At 37.8% G+C, this 17,918-nt stretch overlaps 2 protein-coding genes and 1 pseudogene across 3 annotated transcripts; 2 read left to right on the top strand and 1 right to left on the bottom strand.

Moving 5' to 3' along the window:
* The first annotated feature begins 7,103 nt into the window (after positions 1–7,103).
* LOC126597412 (protein DMP2-like) lies at positions 7,104–8,092 on the top strand. The gene has a single exon (XM_050264214.1). It carries the CDS (start codon positions 7,186–7,188, stop codon positions 7,792–7,794), a length of 609 nt encoding a protein of 202 aa, XP_050120171.1. The 5' UTR covers positions 7,104–7,185; the 3' UTR covers positions 7,795–8,092.
* A 238-nt stretch (positions 8,093–8,330) lies between these two features.
* On the bottom strand, positions 8,331–13,691 carry LOC126597411 (uncharacterized). Of its 2 annotated transcripts, XM_050264213.1 has the most exons (5): positions 13,405–13,691; positions 13,211–13,312; positions 12,753–12,879; positions 11,829–12,019; positions 8,331–8,498 (listed from the first exon to the last, which is right to left on the bottom strand). In XM_050264213.1, exons 1-5 carry the CDS (start codon positions 13,609–13,611, stop codon positions 8,463–8,465), a joined length of 663 nt encoding a protein of 220 aa, XP_050120170.1. In that variant the 5' UTR covers positions 13,612–13,691; the 3' UTR covers positions 8,331–8,462. The 2 variants fall into 2 exon arrangements, with proteins under 2 accessions (XP_050120170.1, XP_050120169.1); XM_050264212.1 differs by lacking the exon at positions 8,331–8,498 and having other exon boundaries at positions 11,547–12,019.
* Positions 10,220–11,470, top strand: LOC126597414 (protein DMP2-like; annotated as a pseudogene).
* Positions 13,692–17,918: the final 4,227 nt, after the last annotated feature.

The following is a 17,918-nucleotide window of genomic DNA, read 5'->3' on the forward strand; positions in this document are numbered from 1 at the left end:
AATGAACCCATTTCACAAGCGATGACAGAGCATAAGTGAAGTATAGTAAGGTAGGATAAGGATTATACCATCATAGGTAGCCATTTATACATGGATTTGCCAAGAATCCTTGTCGATAAGAAAGCTTAGCTATTAAAACCTAGAGGGGCAAAAAATAAGGGTGAGTGGGTCTGAAAATAAAGTTTTATAAAAAAAACCTTTCTAAAAACATTGTAACCCCTCATCGTAACACAAGTTTAGTTTCTAAAATATACTTACTATGTATAGTATAAAAATACCCACCGTAGCCTGCAAAATCTCAAAAATTCATTACGGCACAATATCTCGTAACTAAGGGCAGGACATCCAAAATCACAAAATCTCAACAATAATATAAGTAAAATTAGGTGCTCATCAATCTACACTAGCACATAAGTCGGAGTCGCCTAATGCAACCTGTACGACTAAACTGATGCTCATCAATCTATGCTAGCACAGGAGTGGAGTCACCTAATGCAACCTATACGATAGGACTTGGTGTAATCATAATATACGTTCTAGTACTACAATCACGTGAAGACTGGCGTTATTCGCAGTCACTTATGAGTTGGAGTTTTTCACCAAACTTCAACTAAATTTCTTCTGATTTTGGGTGGAAATGGTAGATGGGAAGTTATGGAAGAGGTTGCAAGTGGTGGAGTGACATGGTTCGCCGGAAAAACCGACGAAAACTATTGGAGAAGATAAGCAAAACCAGGTCGGTCATCAAAGAGAAATGGCCCGCAGATCCCGTGCCTTCTCTCTCCCTTATTTCCCCTCCTTTCTTATGTTTTTGATTCGCTAGCTTTCTCTCTCTCCTCTCCCGATTCGGTCAACATCCTTCTCTCACTCCCTCTCATTCGATTGGGCAGCAGCCCCCTCATTCCTCTCTTTTATCCCTTCTTTCCTCCGTCCGTCCTTCTTCTTTCCCTCATTTTTCGATCAACTAATATTAAAATAATAATATAATAATTATGAGAAATATATAAAATAATAAATAGTAATCCTTACAAAAGTACTTTTCGGATTTGTAGTTTCGTAAAATTTTAATTGTAGCTTCGATTTCGATTCCGATTCCGCTTGCGCCTTGCGTTCGTATCGTTGATTAAAAAATACGCCAAAAAATATTTCATACATCTCAGTATACATTGGTCAATGAAAGTCAATACCCTCACCTCTATGACATTTTTCATAAATTCACATTTTTTAAATTTATTAAATCATAGAACTCGGGACGGGTTGTCACATATATAATGGGTTGTTGATGATTGAATTCTTATTTAAGTATTGATTAACGTGTTTATTTCCTTGATATCACATCATATGATTTACAAATTTGATTTAAAAAATTGGTCTACCTAGCATTACTCTTGATTGTCTATTAAACCTCAGTATTGCACCTGGATCGTGATTAGAGGTTATTGATGATCAATCAAATTAATCTCTTAATAAGGTGCATGCATAGGTTTTAATTTGTTGATAAGAGTTCGTTAAAATGTAGATCGTCCTTGGGTGTTTCTCTATAACTAATATGACATGGCATACCCAAAAATGAAAGCACAGGAGAGTCCCATTAAACAAAACCAAAAAGAAGAAGTGCCACGATTTGCAACAGCGACTGCACGAGCGACTTGATTATCTTTCTTATAAATAATGTTCCAGAAATTTTTACCTAATGTTGCCCATTTCCTGTTCAAGCATTAGACGGCTAGTCACCTCCCGATTATTTGTTAAACATTTGAAAATTAAGAAATGATGTTTATACATGCCTAAGTTGCACTCTCATTTCAACAAAAAATAGATGACTTTTTTTTTTGTATTTTATTTTTCATTAAATTGTACGAAGTTTGTTGAATACTTGGATGAACACTCATTATATGTGCTTGGCTTTCATGCATTTCGACAAAAAATAGTTTAATTTCTTTTTTCATTAAAAGAAATCAAACTATTTTATACTGGGAAATGCACTTGGCTTCCATGCATTTCACGTTGGTTAAGCTCTTATCGCTGTTTAAGCTCCTACAAGTCGAGTATTCTTTTTCAAACAAAGTTTACGTACAAGTTTTTGCTAAAAATAAGTCAAATAACTATAAAAAAACGAAATTAAGTTTTGTTTTAAAAAGAAAACGATACAGATCCTTAAAAGATCGTTGACATAATACTAGATATGATTATTTGACAATGGCACAATGCAATATTACAATTTACGAGGAGGTATTTGTCAAATTTTCCTCCTCCCTCTCTAAACTTGTAGGGAGATGTCAATTTCTCATGAATTTTAATTTTAACCAATTACTCTCCCTAAACTTTAGTTTTAGCTGATTGTGCCCCTATACTTTTATAAATGGTCTATTTCCCTATAAGAATATATTGTTTTTTCTTCTTCCCTTCCGTTAGTTCACTCCATATATTTTTTGTTTGAAGTTTAGGGTTTAGGAGGGAAATTACCAATTATAAAAGTTCAAAGGATAATCGGTTATAATTAAAGTTCAGGAGAATTGTCCAATTATAACAATTTAGAGAGATAATCGTGTAAAATTAAAGTTTTGAAAGGAAAGTGGGAGCTCCTTATAAGTTTTTTTTTTCCGGGGGGGGGGGGGGGGGGGGTGGGGTGGGGTGGTTGGGGGGACCTCATTTACAAGAAGAGAATTTGAGTTTGAATGGTGGGTGGGTAGACTGTCCTAGCCAAGTGTGACCTAGCTCCGTATGTATTTTGATATGATTTACGTGTGAAATTTGTTCCTGGATTTCACTGTTATAATCTACGTATTTGTATTATTGAGATTTTATATTATTTATCGAGAATTTATATTTATTTATTTGAATTTAGATTTCAATTAAACTAGTTACGAAGTTTGAAGTTTGGAAATTAATTATTTAAAATCCGTAGACCTTTGGAGGTCACAATTTATATTTTCAATTAGATCTCGAAACCACGAATGTATAGGCAAAAGTCGTTTGCGAGTCCGAATTATAACGGTATAGTTACAGACATTTGAAGTTGTTCTACTAAACTATAGTTTTTAAATGAGATAAACCCCCACCATGTGGGAGTTTAAGGGAGCCAATTATAAGTAAGGAAGGGAGCCAATCAGAAAAGAAGAGGGGAAAAAGAAGGACCAATGAGAAAAAAGGAGGTGAAGAAAAAGAATCAGAAACTGGGGGGAAAAAAGGGTTGCCCAATCAGGGGAGAATGAAGAGATAGAGAGACCAATGAGATGAGGGAAAAAGGAAAGGAAAGGAGGGACCCGGGCCCCCGCAACCCATACCCAACCCGTGACCAATTGGAGACCCCATACCCCCAAGGCTTTTCCGACGCCAATTCCGGCGTTATTCCGATGAGTTGTGGTGAGGAACCACTTGGAAACAACTTGGCATCACTCTCTCCTTCATATCCATCTAAGAATCGAAGACATTAGTCTCGATTTTGTGACAACCGCACCCATGGGTGCGAGGGAACTTTGATGGAAAGCCACCATTTTTGAAGTGTTTCTCTTCAATTGTTACCACCTTTGACATCATCTTGAGGCCAGAAACAAACCCCAAACAAGTTTGGGGGCGGTGGAGCACCGGAGAAGACGAATTGAAATGCACTTATTTCTAGGGTTCGGGTAGGTTTTAGTAGAATTGGAGATTTTCCCGGCTAAATTGGACTTGGCCACATGTATAAAATTTGCTATACTCTTAGAGATCTTCATTTCTATAATTTTTGATAATTTTTAAAAATAGTTGAATTTTTCCGGCAAGTCGGGGCAGCCGACAGCCACCCGCGGCGGCGTGTGCGGCAGCGGCCTGGCTAGTGGGCCGATGATATCCTTTTAAGTTCAAATAGATGCCTTGATTTCATAATTGATATCCGTGTGACGTAATTTGATTGTCTGGACTTAGTTTCATTACGATACCTTACTTAGTCAAATTATGAATCAACGATTCGACCATTGGATCGTCACCAAACCTTAATGCGTGATAGAACATAATATTTTTGGATCATAGAAACTTACAGATCGGGAATCCGACGTACGGATCTTCCCTAATTGGATTTCTAAATTTGTAAAATAAATTGTTGACCGCCACTTAATTCTAGTAATTGACGGAGATCCGACCGTCGGATCGTGATGGGATTTTAGTATGTTGTTCTAGAAGCATAATGTGGAATTTGGGAAGTTATGGATTCGAAATCGATGTGCGGATCATCAAGATCAAATTACGTAGAGTTGTGGACCCTATTGTTGACCGAGAGTTGATTTGTGGTCTACATGTCTCGAAACGTTATAAATAATAAAATTAGTACTACGGGACTAATTGAAGTCTAGTGGGCCTATATTGGTTAGATAGTGACTTGAATACATGAGATATGATTATTATCTTAATTTCTTATATTAGTATCATTTGTGAATATGAATTGGTCTTATCAATATGATTCTATTGAAATGTGATTTTATATATTTAGCCATAGACCTATGCTTATTAAATAGGATTTGGCTTGTGTACTGATGATGTTTGTGATATATATGTGTTTAATTATCTATGTAATAATGTGATTGATGAATGTTATGACAATTATGGGATCTAAATATTGTTTGATAATTATTTGGATATGATTGCCAACTGAATACCTGTTTGAACTTGGCATTACTACCTAGCATGAGATGGAGATGAAAGTCAGGAGATGAGTTAGGTACTTTATTAGATTTTAGTAGAAATAGTAATTAAGGGAATTCCTTGTGTTGTGCTCCATATGACTAGATGCTGGTTGATATGGGGAATCGATAGCATGTATGAGTATAATTATGTATAACGTGTGATGATGAGATTGCACCATGTAGTAGTGGTACATGGATGGTCCTGCTTGGTATATCCGCGATGGGGGACCATACACATGCTATGAGTGATCATGCTTGGTATATCCGCGATGGGTGATCACTACCTAGAGCTATATGATATAGTCCTACTTGGTATATCCACGATGGGGGATTGTTATGGGTGATCATGATTGGTGTATCAGCGATGGGTGGTCACTACCTAAAGCTAGGATGTGGTCTTGCTTGGTATATCCGCGATGGGGGACCATATGTATTCAGGAGTGATCATGCTTGATATATCCGCGATGGGTGATCACTGCTTGCACGATGAGATTATGCCTATGGTTCTGCTTGGTATATCCGCGATGGAGGACCATACGCATTCTAGAGGTGATGATGATAGTTGTACTTGGTACATTTGATAGGCAATCATATTTAGTTTGGTTCAGTTGAGTGGTCCGGAATCCGAGGTTGTTAAATTTCGTGGAGTAGTCTAAAAACCCATTATTTGGAGAAGTAGGCTTGGCATAACTGCGTCACTCTAGCTTTAGTTTTATATATATTTGTGTCAATGGTTTCGAGAATCTTGTGAATGAATTAGAAAAGATGTTGGACGTCTGAGTGACTCTTTCGGAATTTTCTACGATTCGATTATGATGTCATAAGGTATGAATTTAGAAGGTATGGAAATAATTGTTATTACTTTGATCAAATTAATTAATTAATGCGGCTAGAGAATGATTTTGTGTTTCGTCGGTTCTTAAATATGATGTATGTTGTGAATTGCGATATCATGATGAGACATAATGATTTATAAGTTGGATGGGAGAGAAATCATGTTTTCATGGGAGTTGGTTATGTAGCCTGAGTCCAGGAATTACATGTTGTTAGTTTATAATAAATGATTGAGGAATGCTATGCTTTTCTGCTTGAACTTGGCGGAATAAACATCTGATTTTGTGATAAGTGAATTATGAATGGCTTGATCCCTATTAAGGGTTCGTAGGTAGTCTAACGAGGAGGTTAGATGCAGCCATAAAGTAAACGAAAAATTACTTTGCAATTTGATTCTCGAGTTGTGATTTGCCATATCCCGGAGATGGGGTACGTGAGATATACGAGTATTTGGTGACGTCACATGTCGATCCTGGACGTATGTCGGGATCGGGGCTTGACATTTCATATATAAGATTGCACAACAATCTAATCACTCATTTATCTTATTGATGATTTATTCATGTTAACCCTATGCCCATTTAGGTCTACCCAACTGCATAAGCCCAAGGAAATATCAAGAAGCCTAAGGCCAAAGGGTTCAAAGAAGGCTGACCAGGGTACTTAGGCTGACCAAGACAAAAGAAGAACTACCCGATTGCGTGGAACACATGGGCAAGCTAATAGCTCTATGGCACAAGTCTCTAAGGGCAGAACAATTCAAGTGCCAATTAGACCATACAACGACTTGTAGTTGACAACAAAGGCCTGTGATGAGACATAAGCGTAGCGGGACAGTGCTCGGCAAGGCTAGGCAGAGTAACCGAGGTCCGAGCGGGATGCTTGAGACGCCTGAACCTTAAAAGGTGCGTCGCCCCGACTACAAAAATGTCACTTCGTTGACAAGGGTCTGGCCGAATAGGTAGAATTAGAAAGTCAATAAGCTAGTGCAAGTGGTTAACACATGAAATGCCGATTTGAGAGGCCCAAAGAGGGAGAGGCCAAAATAAAGGGGTAAAGACCTCCAATATCGAGGTCGGATGAATCGGAGAGAATAGAGTGAATGTATCAACCAAGCGCTACTTAGCCTTGAAATCAATATATTAAGAGCAACACGGTGGATGTAGCCCAGTTTTGATGGGTGAACCACTTGCATCTTTGTATCCATTTAATTTCAGCCCATCTCCTAATCCCATCTACAATCATTTAATTAAATTTGTTAACCTTACAATTTTGAGCGATATTACCAACACTAAGGGGAGGGAAGTAGGCTAAGCCTCACAATGAGCTAACTATGTGGTTCAAATTCGCATTTGGCGAGAATTGAACCTAAAACCTTTCACTTATAAGTGAATAGAAATAACACTAGACCGTAGTACTAAGGGGCTAAAATTCAACAATATTAATCCTCAAAACTTGGATTAGAAATGAAGCCCGCCCTTTCTAAAAGTGTAAGCCACCTTTTTCCATCTCAACACGACAAAGCCATATTTTCAGTTAACGTGAAAGCAATTCCTCTCCTAGCCAATTCCATCTCTTATATTTCTCTATAAATACACACCAATCTCCCTATCACAAAAACCACAAATTACGACACAATTCACAAATATCATTTCTATAAACTCCGTCAAAACATACTTTAATTCGAAAAATGGGGGGTTCTACTAGCTCTTCCTCTAAATCCAAGACAACCACAACCAAAAACAAAAGCATCAAAGACAGAACATTAACATGCGCAGGCAACCTCATCAAGCTCCTCCCAACCGGCACGGTCTTCTTGTTCCAGTTCCTCAACCCTGTCTTGACCAACAACGGCAAATGCACCGCTGTCAACAAATATCTAAGCGCCATTCTCATCGGTGTTTGCGGCTTCTCCTGCTGTTTTTCTTCCTTCACAGACAGTTACACAGGCAGTGATGGACAAACACACTATGGGGTGGCAACAAGCAAGGGGCTTTGGCCCTCGACAAGTTCCAACTCTGTGGACTTGTCTGCTTACAAGCTTAGGTTTGGGGACTTTGTGCATGCCTTCTTTTCCTTGATTGTGTTTGCAGTTGTGTCACTTTTGGACGCCAACACTGTCAGGTGCTATTATCCAGGGTTTGAGTCCACCGAGAAGATTTTGCTACAGGTGTTGCCTCCGGTTATAGGTACAATTGCCGGAACTGTTTTCTCTGTGTTCCCTAATAAACGCCATGGAATTGGGTACCCGTCTTCAAGTTCTGATTCTTCACAGGATTCGGAGTCGGCAGCTTCCTAAGCTCTTGAACTATGACTTGATTCTCAAGACTCAAAGTGGTAAATATAACTAATAAACGCCATGGAATTGGGTACCCGTCGTCAAGTTCTGATTCGTCACAGGATTAGGAGTCGGCGGCTTCCGAAGCTCTTGAACTATGACTTGATCCACAAGACTCAAGTGGTAAATATTGCAAAAGTGTGTGCTCACGCAAGTTTGTGGTTTTCATATTGTTTGTTTAGTAGTTTGCCTAAGTTTGATTAATCCTTTTTCCTTCTCTCTTTGGAATGAATGTAACAAGTTTTTACGGTGTGCTAAACTTTCAATTTATAAATTAAAACTTGATCTTAATAGGAAAGGAACAATCTTTTATACCGTTGGATAAAATTCGGGCGTAAAAATTAACGACAAAAATGCAAAACTGACTGATAAGATCGACAAGTGAAAAGTAAAACAATTATGTAGAACTTTCTTGCATGAACCAAGGAAACCTGGTAATAGTTTCCGACTTTCGTCATACTAATTGAAACAAAATCAATGCCACTAACAATATAATCTATGAAACTGGATCTTATGCACGCTGCCGATGATACATAAAACTCATAAATTGTTCCTTCATTTTCGTTTACAACGGTTGAGGTGTGTACTACCAATCTAAACGATTTTCAGCTTATATGATGTCAAAGATATTATAGTCTTACATCAGCAAACAATCCATCTAAAAGGTTGGAAGATGAATTGTCATTTCCACTCTCATCAAAGAAACCATTAGCAGCAAATTCTTTTCTGCATTTTCGCTCTTCAATGACGGAATCTGCTGTTTCTGCACAAAAACTTCGTCTTGTCTGCTTTAACGGTTTCTCTGCCACAATAAACTTGTTCCCTTCACGAGTCCTCTCAGGCCCAAACTGAAGATAAACGTGGGTGGGAAATTTCATAAGTTGAACACAAGAAGAATCATAAAAGTAGTGTAAAATTATACCTACATGTGGTTGACATAGTTCAAAAGGAAAGATTTTCTTATTCTGATCGGTGTTGGTTATCAAACGTAAACTAGTTTACTTTCTATTAAACCGTGAAATAATCAAGTTATAAAGAAAGGTATGATTATCTTGTGCACTACTAACTCTAAGACTGGTAAGTTGAGTCAAAGTTCAAACAATTTTGGTCCCTAAGAAAAGTTATCTTATAGTCTCATCTTGTTTAGCTAGGTCTTAAAACTAAAGGTCTACCTAGATGTAGAAAATTACACCTACATGTGGTTGGCATAGTTCAAAAGGAAAGACTTTCTTATTCTGATTGGGTGTCGATTATCAAACGTAAGCTCACTTTCTATTCAACGGTGAAATAATCAAGTGAGAAAGAAAGGAAGGATTATCTTGTAAACTACTAAGATTGATACAGTAGTTTCGGTCTGTTAACGCGAGGTCCTTTATGACCTCAAGGGGCCCAAAGAAACACCAGCCCAAAGTAGCACAGCCCCAAAGGATGGCCAAGCCAATGAGGATGGGAAGACGATCCGGAGCGCTATGGGAGTCAACACACGACAGTCCAGATTGCCTATCAGCAACTAGGCTGAGCGCTTCCCTATAAAAGTAATTTTCGACCGCCAAGATGCAAGTTGGTGTACTGACAGTTCTATCGCACAAGTTCCTAGGAATAGAGGGGCAAGCCTGCTCAGACATCAACTCTAGGACACGTGGCAGCCATCCGAGGAAATAGAAACCTATGAAACGACATATAGGGCGCTGCGTGCGGGTTTCTACCACCTCCAAATCCAAACATGGTGCTCGGCTTCCGTTGTCCCAAGAAAGTATGCAAGTGGACCTGCACAAATGTCACTTCGTCACTACGTGTCGAGCAAAGGGCAGATGAACAGCTAGCAAGTCAAATCTATGTAATCGACGCATTAAATGCAAAGGAAAAAAGAGGTTTGAGCAAGGAAACTGAAGGCTCATTGAGGGCCTATAAAAGGACATGATACTATATATTCTGATATGATTTCGTTGACAATGCAATATTCTAATTTACAAAAAAGAGAATTGGAGTTTGAATAGAAATAGATGGGAAGACTGTCATGACCAATTGAACTGGCTCCATATGTATCTTGATATGATTTATGTATATAAGATGCACAACAATCTCATCACTATTTTTTCTTGTTTAAGTCCCTTTATTCAATATTCTTTAAGGATATGTATCCTCAATATTGGGAGTACAGAAATTCAACAACATTAATTTTCAAAACTTGGATTAGAAATGAAGCGCATCCTTTCTTAAAATAAAAGGTACTGCTATTCATACATTTCTTTTTACTTCTTATTTACTTTTGTTAATTTTTGTCCATTGATCTTCTTCAATTAACCAAAAAATTGAAAATGTGAGTGAGAAGTAAAAGTAGGTCTACAGATAGCACCACCCAAATAGAAGCCACCTTTCCATCTCAACACGACAACGCCATGTTTTCTGTCAACGTGAAAGCAATTCCACTCCAAGTCAATTCCCTCTGTTATATCTCTCTATAAATACACACCAAATCTCTCTCACAAAAACCACAATTTACAACACGTCACAAATAACATTTCTATAAACCCCGTCAAAAAACACTTTAATTCTGAAAAAATGGGGGGTTCTACTAGCTCTTCCTCTAAATCCAAGACAACCACCACCAAAAACAAAAGCGTTCACGACAGAACATTAACATACGCAGGCAACCTCATCAAGCTCCTCCCAACCGGTAGTCTTCTTGTTCCAGTTCCTCAACCCTGTGTTGACCAACAACAGCAACTGCACCGCTGTCAACAAATACCTAAGCGCCATTCTCATCGCTGTTTCCGGCTTCTCCTGCTGCTTTGCTTCCTTCACAGACAGTTACACAGGCAGTGATGGACAAACACACTATGGGGTGGCAACAAGCAAGGGGCTTTGTCCCTCAACAAGTTCCAACTCTGTGGACTTGTCTGCTTACAAGCTTAGGTTTGGGGACTTTGTGCATGCCTTCTTTTCCTTGATTGTGTTTGCAGTTGTGTCACTTTTGGACGCCAACACTGTCAGGTACTATTATCCAGGGCTTGAGTCCACTGAGAAGATTTTGCTACAGGAGTTGCCTCAGGTTATCGGTACAATTGCTGGAACTGTTTTCGCTGTGTTCCCTAATAAACGCCATGGAATTGGGTACCCTTCGTCTAGTCCTGATTCTTCACAGGATTCGGCGTCGGCAGCTTCCTAAGCTCTTGAACTATGACTTGATTCACAACACTCAAAGTGGTAAATATAGCTAATATTTAACGCCATGGAATCGGGTACCCGTCGTCAAGTTCTGATTCTTCACAGGATTCAGAGTCGGCAGCTTCCTAAGCTCTTGAACTATGACTTGATCACATGACTCAAAGTGGTAAATATAGCTAATAAACGCCATGGAATTGGGTACCCCTCGTCGAGTTCTGATTCTTCACAGGATTTGGAGCCGGCGTCTTCCTATGCTCTTGAACTATGATTTGATCCGCAAGACTCAAGTGGTAAATATAGCAACAGTGTGCGCTCACGCTGGTTTTCATATTGTTTGCTTAGTAGTTTGCCTAAGTTCGATTAATTCTTTTTCCTTCTCTCTTCGGAATGAATGTAACAAGTTTATACTGTTCTAAACTTTCAATTTATAATTTATAACTTGATCTTAATAGGAAAGGAACAATTTTTATACCATTTGATAAAATTCGGGCGTTAAAATTAACGACAAAAATCATAACTGACTGATAAGATCGACAAGCGAAAAGTAAAACAATTATGTTGAATTTTCTTGCATGAAAAACAATCCAAGGAAACCTGGTAATAGTTTCCGTATGTCGTCATACTAATTGAAACAAAATCAATGCCACTAACAATACAATCTATGAAACTGGATCTTATGCACGCTGCCGATGATACATAAAACTCATAAACTGTTCCTTCTGTTTTCATTTACAACAGTTGAGGTGTGTACTACCAATCTAAATGATTTTCAGCTTATATGATGTCAGATATTATATTCTTACATCAGCAAACAATCCATCTAAAAGGTTAGAAGATGAATTGTCATTTCCACTCTCATCAAAGAAACCATTAGCAGCAAATTCTTTTCTGCATTTTCGCTCTTCAATGACGGAATCTGCTGTTTCTGCACAGAAACTTTGTCTTGTCTGCTTTACCGGTTTCTCTGCCACAATAAACTTGTTCCCTTCACGAGTCCTCTCAGGGAAGCCAGCCCAAACTGAAGATAACCGTGGATGGGAAATTTCATAAGTTGTGCACAAGAAGAATCATAAAAGTACTGTGAAATTATGCCCACATGTGGTTGGCATGGTTCAAAAGGAAAGATTTTCTTATTCTGATCGGGTGTCTGTTATGAAATGTAAACTCACTTCTATTAAACAGTGAAATAATCAAGTTAGAAAGAAAGGAAAGATTATCTTGTGCAATACTAACTCTAAGCTGGTACAGTAGTTCCAGTCAAAGTTCAAACAATTTTGGTCATTAAAAAAAAGTTAATCTGATTGACTGATCTTGTTCTAATTTTCTGCTTAGATAGGTCTTAAAACTAAAGGCCAACCTTAACCCACCTCTCCAAGAATTTGACTAGTGGGCGCCAAGTGACAGAATAAGACCCAAGAATTTATATTGGGAGATGTAGAAAACTTGCTATTGTAAAGGTCGATAAATGGTAGGATGGGCAGACAAACGACTTGCATATAATATTTAAGATGAATTCTTGAGAAGGATAAATGAGGTTTGGTGATTGAACATAATGACATGGGAACTTAGAAAATGATATTTGGGCACCAACTAGATTCCAAGACAATAATCAAAACAATTCATATCATCCTAGTGAAGTTAACTTTTCTTGCTTATGCAGTGAAACATCACATAAAAGCGCATGAACCACAAGGCCTAACAGAAGAGAAGAAAAACAAAACGCAGGAGTACAGGCTATGTTTTTATAGTACCTCCAAACTGATGCAGCACGATAGAAGCTGCTACGGTCACATTCAAGGAAGCAGTACCACCTCCATACTGCGGAATATACACAAAAAAGTCACATATCTCCAATTCTTTAGCAGAAAGGCCTGTTCCCTACAAACAACACAAAGAAATATATAAGGGGATATTCACCTAATCCTAATGTGGCTAATTTACAGGTGCTTAACCGATTGCAGAGTAAAGTTCAACTCAAAACTGAAATACAGAGAACCAGATTGTTAAATTGCAGTGGAAAAACCTTCTCAAACTATCAAATTATATCAAAAAAATCCCAACAAGCAGTTACCCAAGAACCCATGATCAAAAGTACAATACTTTACAAGCCTAAATACCAACAATAAAGTTACTGATCCAAATTTCCAATTAAGTCAATAGTTACAGAGCAAAAAACCCATATGGGTAATTGTAAAAAAATGATAATTACCTCATTGCCAAGAAGAAAAGCAGTGCTCTTGGTGAAAGGGTGATGATTTACAGGCAGAGCATTATCAGTGATCTCAACGCCGCAAATATCACAATCTCTCTCCTAAAACCCACACACAAAATCGAAGATTAATACCAAAATCAAAAAAAAAATTAAGAGAGAGAGAGAGAGGGAGAAAGAGAGAGAGAGGAGACCTTGAGGTAGAGGCGAGCGTCTTGGAGGGAGTGGAAGTGGCGAAAGCGAAGGTGAGAGGTGGAGCCATGGCTGCCGAAGGCGTTGAATTCTCTGCGGCCGACCAGAATTAGTTCTGAGACGCCGAAGGCGGTGGCGCTTCGGGCGAGCGTGCCTACGTTGTGCCTCTTGGCTATGTTGTGCACCACCACATAGCACTCTACCTCCATTTTCCCCCTTTCGCTGATTTCAGTTCAGGAGGCTCAGTCGCCGCCAAGTCCAACCATAAGAAAGTAGCACAACCAACCTAACAAACTAATGACCTAGTTTTAGATTTTTGTTCATTTATATTTAATTGTGTTTAAACCCTAAACCCTAATTTTTTTTCAAGGAAATTTTGATTTTGATTGTTTAAAAATCATAACTTAGATTGTTGTTTACAATTTTTTAAAATAATAATTTAGATTATTTTTGTTTTTTGATAGAGTAGAATTTGGATTGTTGTTCATTTGCTTAGTTCTTAAATATTGTCACTTATAGTATTACGGTTTAGTTTGCGAATCTCTATTTTCTCATATTTGACGCTAAGTTATTGAAATTGTATCAATTTGTGCACTTTGTTTGATTGGTTTAGGACGTGGTAGCTTGAGGTTGTTATATGAGGTAACGTGTAAGCCATATTTGCACCACATTTGCCAAAAAGCTCATCAATTTAATGGATTAGACATCATCCAAAGAGATAAAAGGTGTGAGTTCATACAATTTCACAATGACGAGAGGGTAGTAAGCTATTTTGAGCTTAAGACGTGGGTGTGGGCTTACAGAAACTTCAATGTACGATCAGTTGCTTGGATGATTTTGAGTGTTAGCACTGCAGATGAATTACAAGAGTCGGATTTTCTCATCTGCGAAATGGCCGCAGAAAAAATGGGTACGGAGGAATTGCAGATTCTGCTTCAAAAGAAATCATATGGGAAACGCTGCCTACTTGTTCTCGACAATGTATGAAATGAAAATCGTTAAAGTTGGCTTCAAATGAATAGTTTGTTAAAAGGTGGTGCCAAGGGAAGTAAGATCTCCGGTAACAACTCGTAGCACCAAGGTTACCTTGGTTATGGATATAGATTCACCGTACGTGCTGCAATGTCTACGAGAGGAAGAGTGTTGGACATTGTTCAAGAAAATGGCATTTAGACAATGAAGGGAGGAGGAGAACTCGATGTGGTGCCAATTGGAAGAAGAATTGCAAACCAGTGCCAAGGCGTTCCTTTTGCAATAAGGACTTTGGGAAGCTTGATGAGATACAAAACTAGCGAAAGCGAGTGGTTGGCGATTCAAAATAAAGAAATTTGGGAGTTTTCGGAGGAGGAGAACGACATTTTAGCAATACCGAAGCTAAAGGTAAGCTATGACCACATGCCAGTTTATTCGAAACAATGGTTCTCCTACTGTGCCTTGTTTCTTAAGGGATGTGAAGTCAAGAAAAAATTGTTGATCCAGCTGGCCAACTTCTTCTCGAGTAATGCAGGAAGATTAACACAACAACTCAAAGAGTTTGTATATGAACTAAGTGCTATTAATATGAAGAAATGTAGAAGCAGAAGCAGAGTTTTAGAGAGAGAATAGAAGAGGACAAAGAGAGAGAGAAAGAGAGAAATAGGAATTCTGTATTCCTTAATGATCAAGTTTACAATGATTCATGTAAAGGTTTATTCTACAGCAGTACAATACAATCCTTAACTATATTAACTATTGACATTTATAACAATCTAATATAATATTATAGTATTAAGTAACACATGCCCTATTTTGAACCATTCACTTATACACTTAACATTCCCGCTTAAACTCATGATTGGAGGATCCAAGCATGAGGTTGGAACAATGAGTTTGAATGACTGCAAATTGCTGATTTAAAGAGGTCAATTGAACAAAAAGCTTCTTGACAGATGACCATGATATAAGATTGTCTCCCTCAATCTCATGGTTGGAGTATCAAAATATGAGATTGTTGCAAGGAATAAAGCACATTATCTTCAACGGGTGATAAGTCAAACTAATACCTTTGTCGTCAACATCTTTAGATTTAATGCAGTTCATGAAGAACATATTTTGATACGTCATGAAAGACCGATTGAATTCTTCCAACCAACTGCACAAGTAATCTAATTATAACATCAAGAAATTCCAACTCAAACTGTAAAAGCCAGCTCAGCAACCCAGCAATTAAGAAGGAAGAAATCAGTCTCAAAGTACATCCAAGATAAATGTTTCTGAACAAAACTTGGGGCATCCACCTTTGTCAGTAATTAGCATATGATATGCTAGCTTAAGATCAACAATACTTGCACCATCATATAACCTACTCAAGGTATGCATTTCACCAAGTTTTCCAATGTTGTCATAGTCTTCTTGCCAATGGTAAGAGCATATGTTTGATAAGGTATTACATGTCTCCAGAAGAATGCCACCAGTCTCTGAATTTCGTAGAGGGAATCGTGTTGATTTTTGATTAGGTGATTTGATGGTAAGATCAGATTTAAGTTATGGAAGGTAACTTGTAGAATGGCACAAAGAAGTCAATACATTGATTTCATGATCTGAGCACTGAAATGATGGTGTCAATGGAGTGTGGTGAGTGTGGTTTTGTAAATCATACAACTCAATAGACAAAATAGCTTTCTTTGTTGCCACCATTTCCAACTTCTCACCAAACATGCTTTCTATTCTTTCCTTATCAGCTCCTTCACTAGTCATGTCATTAGTCACATCATGTTCTATTGGAATATAACCTCCCTTCCTGCCATAAACATGATTACATCCACTGAAGCATCCATCATTGGGCCAACAACATTCACAATATTTTGTCAATGGAGTATGAGAGTCAAGAATTCCTTGAGATATTTTCAATGTACTTTGACATAATTTAGGGGCTAAAACTGAAGAGTGAGTTTTAAGTATATGATAACAATGAGCAGCACCTTGTGTGAATTAGGATACGAAGATGAAGGTGAGCCAAGAACTCCAGGTGAAAATTAAGGAAAAGACTTGTGAAATCCCGTTCCCAGAATTTCACTATTCATTATGTATCTCGTAATTTAAGTTCGTATTTCATGTTTACGTTATTTTTATTACTTAATTTTAATTTCGTAAATTTTGGGAATTAAATCGAATAGTTATCGAGTCTGAATTTTCGAAATCAATCTTTATCTTTCGTTGACTTTTCGAAGTTTTAACTAGTGTTTTTAAATAGATCTCGAACCCACGAACGCATAGGCGAAAGCCGTTTGCGAGTCTGAGTTATAACGATATAGTTACAGACGTTTGAAGTTATGAACTATAGATTGTGGGAATTATTTAATTCCCACATGTGGGTTAAAGGGTAAGTTAGTTTAAAAGAGGACCAAATCAGATTTTTAGAAGGGGAAAAAAGGACCAATAAGGGAAGAATAAAAAAATGGGGATTTTTCCCCTTCCATTTTCGTCCTCCCGTGCACCCACAAACCCGACTTCAACCCGGCTGAATTTCGGCCTATCTCCACCATTTTTCAGGTCATTCTCAACCCTCCACCACCTGCAACTTATTCCACAACCTCTCATCTACCTTATTTGCTCAAATTGAAGGGTTTTTAAGGATAAATTCAGGTAAACTCCACCGGAGAACCCGGGGGTTCTCGACGGTGATTCGTCGTTCCGGTGAGTATCACCATGCACCATCACCCTTGATCAACTTCTCTTGGACCCAAGAACAAGACCCAATCAGTTGTAGGGGCGTTGGAACACCAAGGAAGCCGAATTGAAGGACACCCACCTTAGGGTTTTCGATGGGTGCGAGCCAATATGAGGGCCTTCCCGGCCAAATTAGACTTGGCCACAGGTATAAAGTTTACTCTACTTGTTGAGATCTTTATTCCTATAAAATTTGAGAATTTTTTAAAAAAGTCGAATTTTCCGGTGTGTGACATCCGATTTATGAAATGCTGATGGTTAACATTATGTATGTATGTATAGTCTTATTTGAAAATTACCCATTTATCATGTTGCATTTTTTTTCTTTAAAGTTAGTGAATGCATTAATGTAATGTTGATGATGGGGAATCGACAATTATAGTGTCCCATGATGTGAAATTATTTCTCTTCATATTTGGTACAATTTTGCTAGAGTTGTTAGTATGCATTTTGTCAGACGTGGTCCAGATTTTATCCTTGTGATGACAGTGAATAGCCATTGTTGATGAGCATATTGATTCCATCTCATTGGTTTAGCATTATCAGACCTTTCTGCTTATGTTTGAAGTTGAATGAATCCTTATATGTATGTATAAATTAATGAAGAGATGAATTTGTTTCCTTATTTACCATATACATATATCTATGTATGCATATTCAAAGGAACTTACTTATATCCCTAGATATATATATACTAACTGCTAAGGCTTTTGTATACAGGTACATCTATATTTGTAAGTAGCATCTTCACTTATTTTCTCTAAGTGTTTTCATTCAAATGTTACGTTTATTTTGATCATGTTAATAC

Source organism: Malus sylvestris, chromosome 13 (assembly GCF_916048215.2).
Source record: "Malus sylvestris chromosome 13, drMalSylv7.2, whole genome shotgun sequence".
Lineage (NCBI taxonomy): Eukaryota > Viridiplantae > Streptophyta > Magnoliopsida > Rosales > Rosaceae > Malus > Malus sylvestris.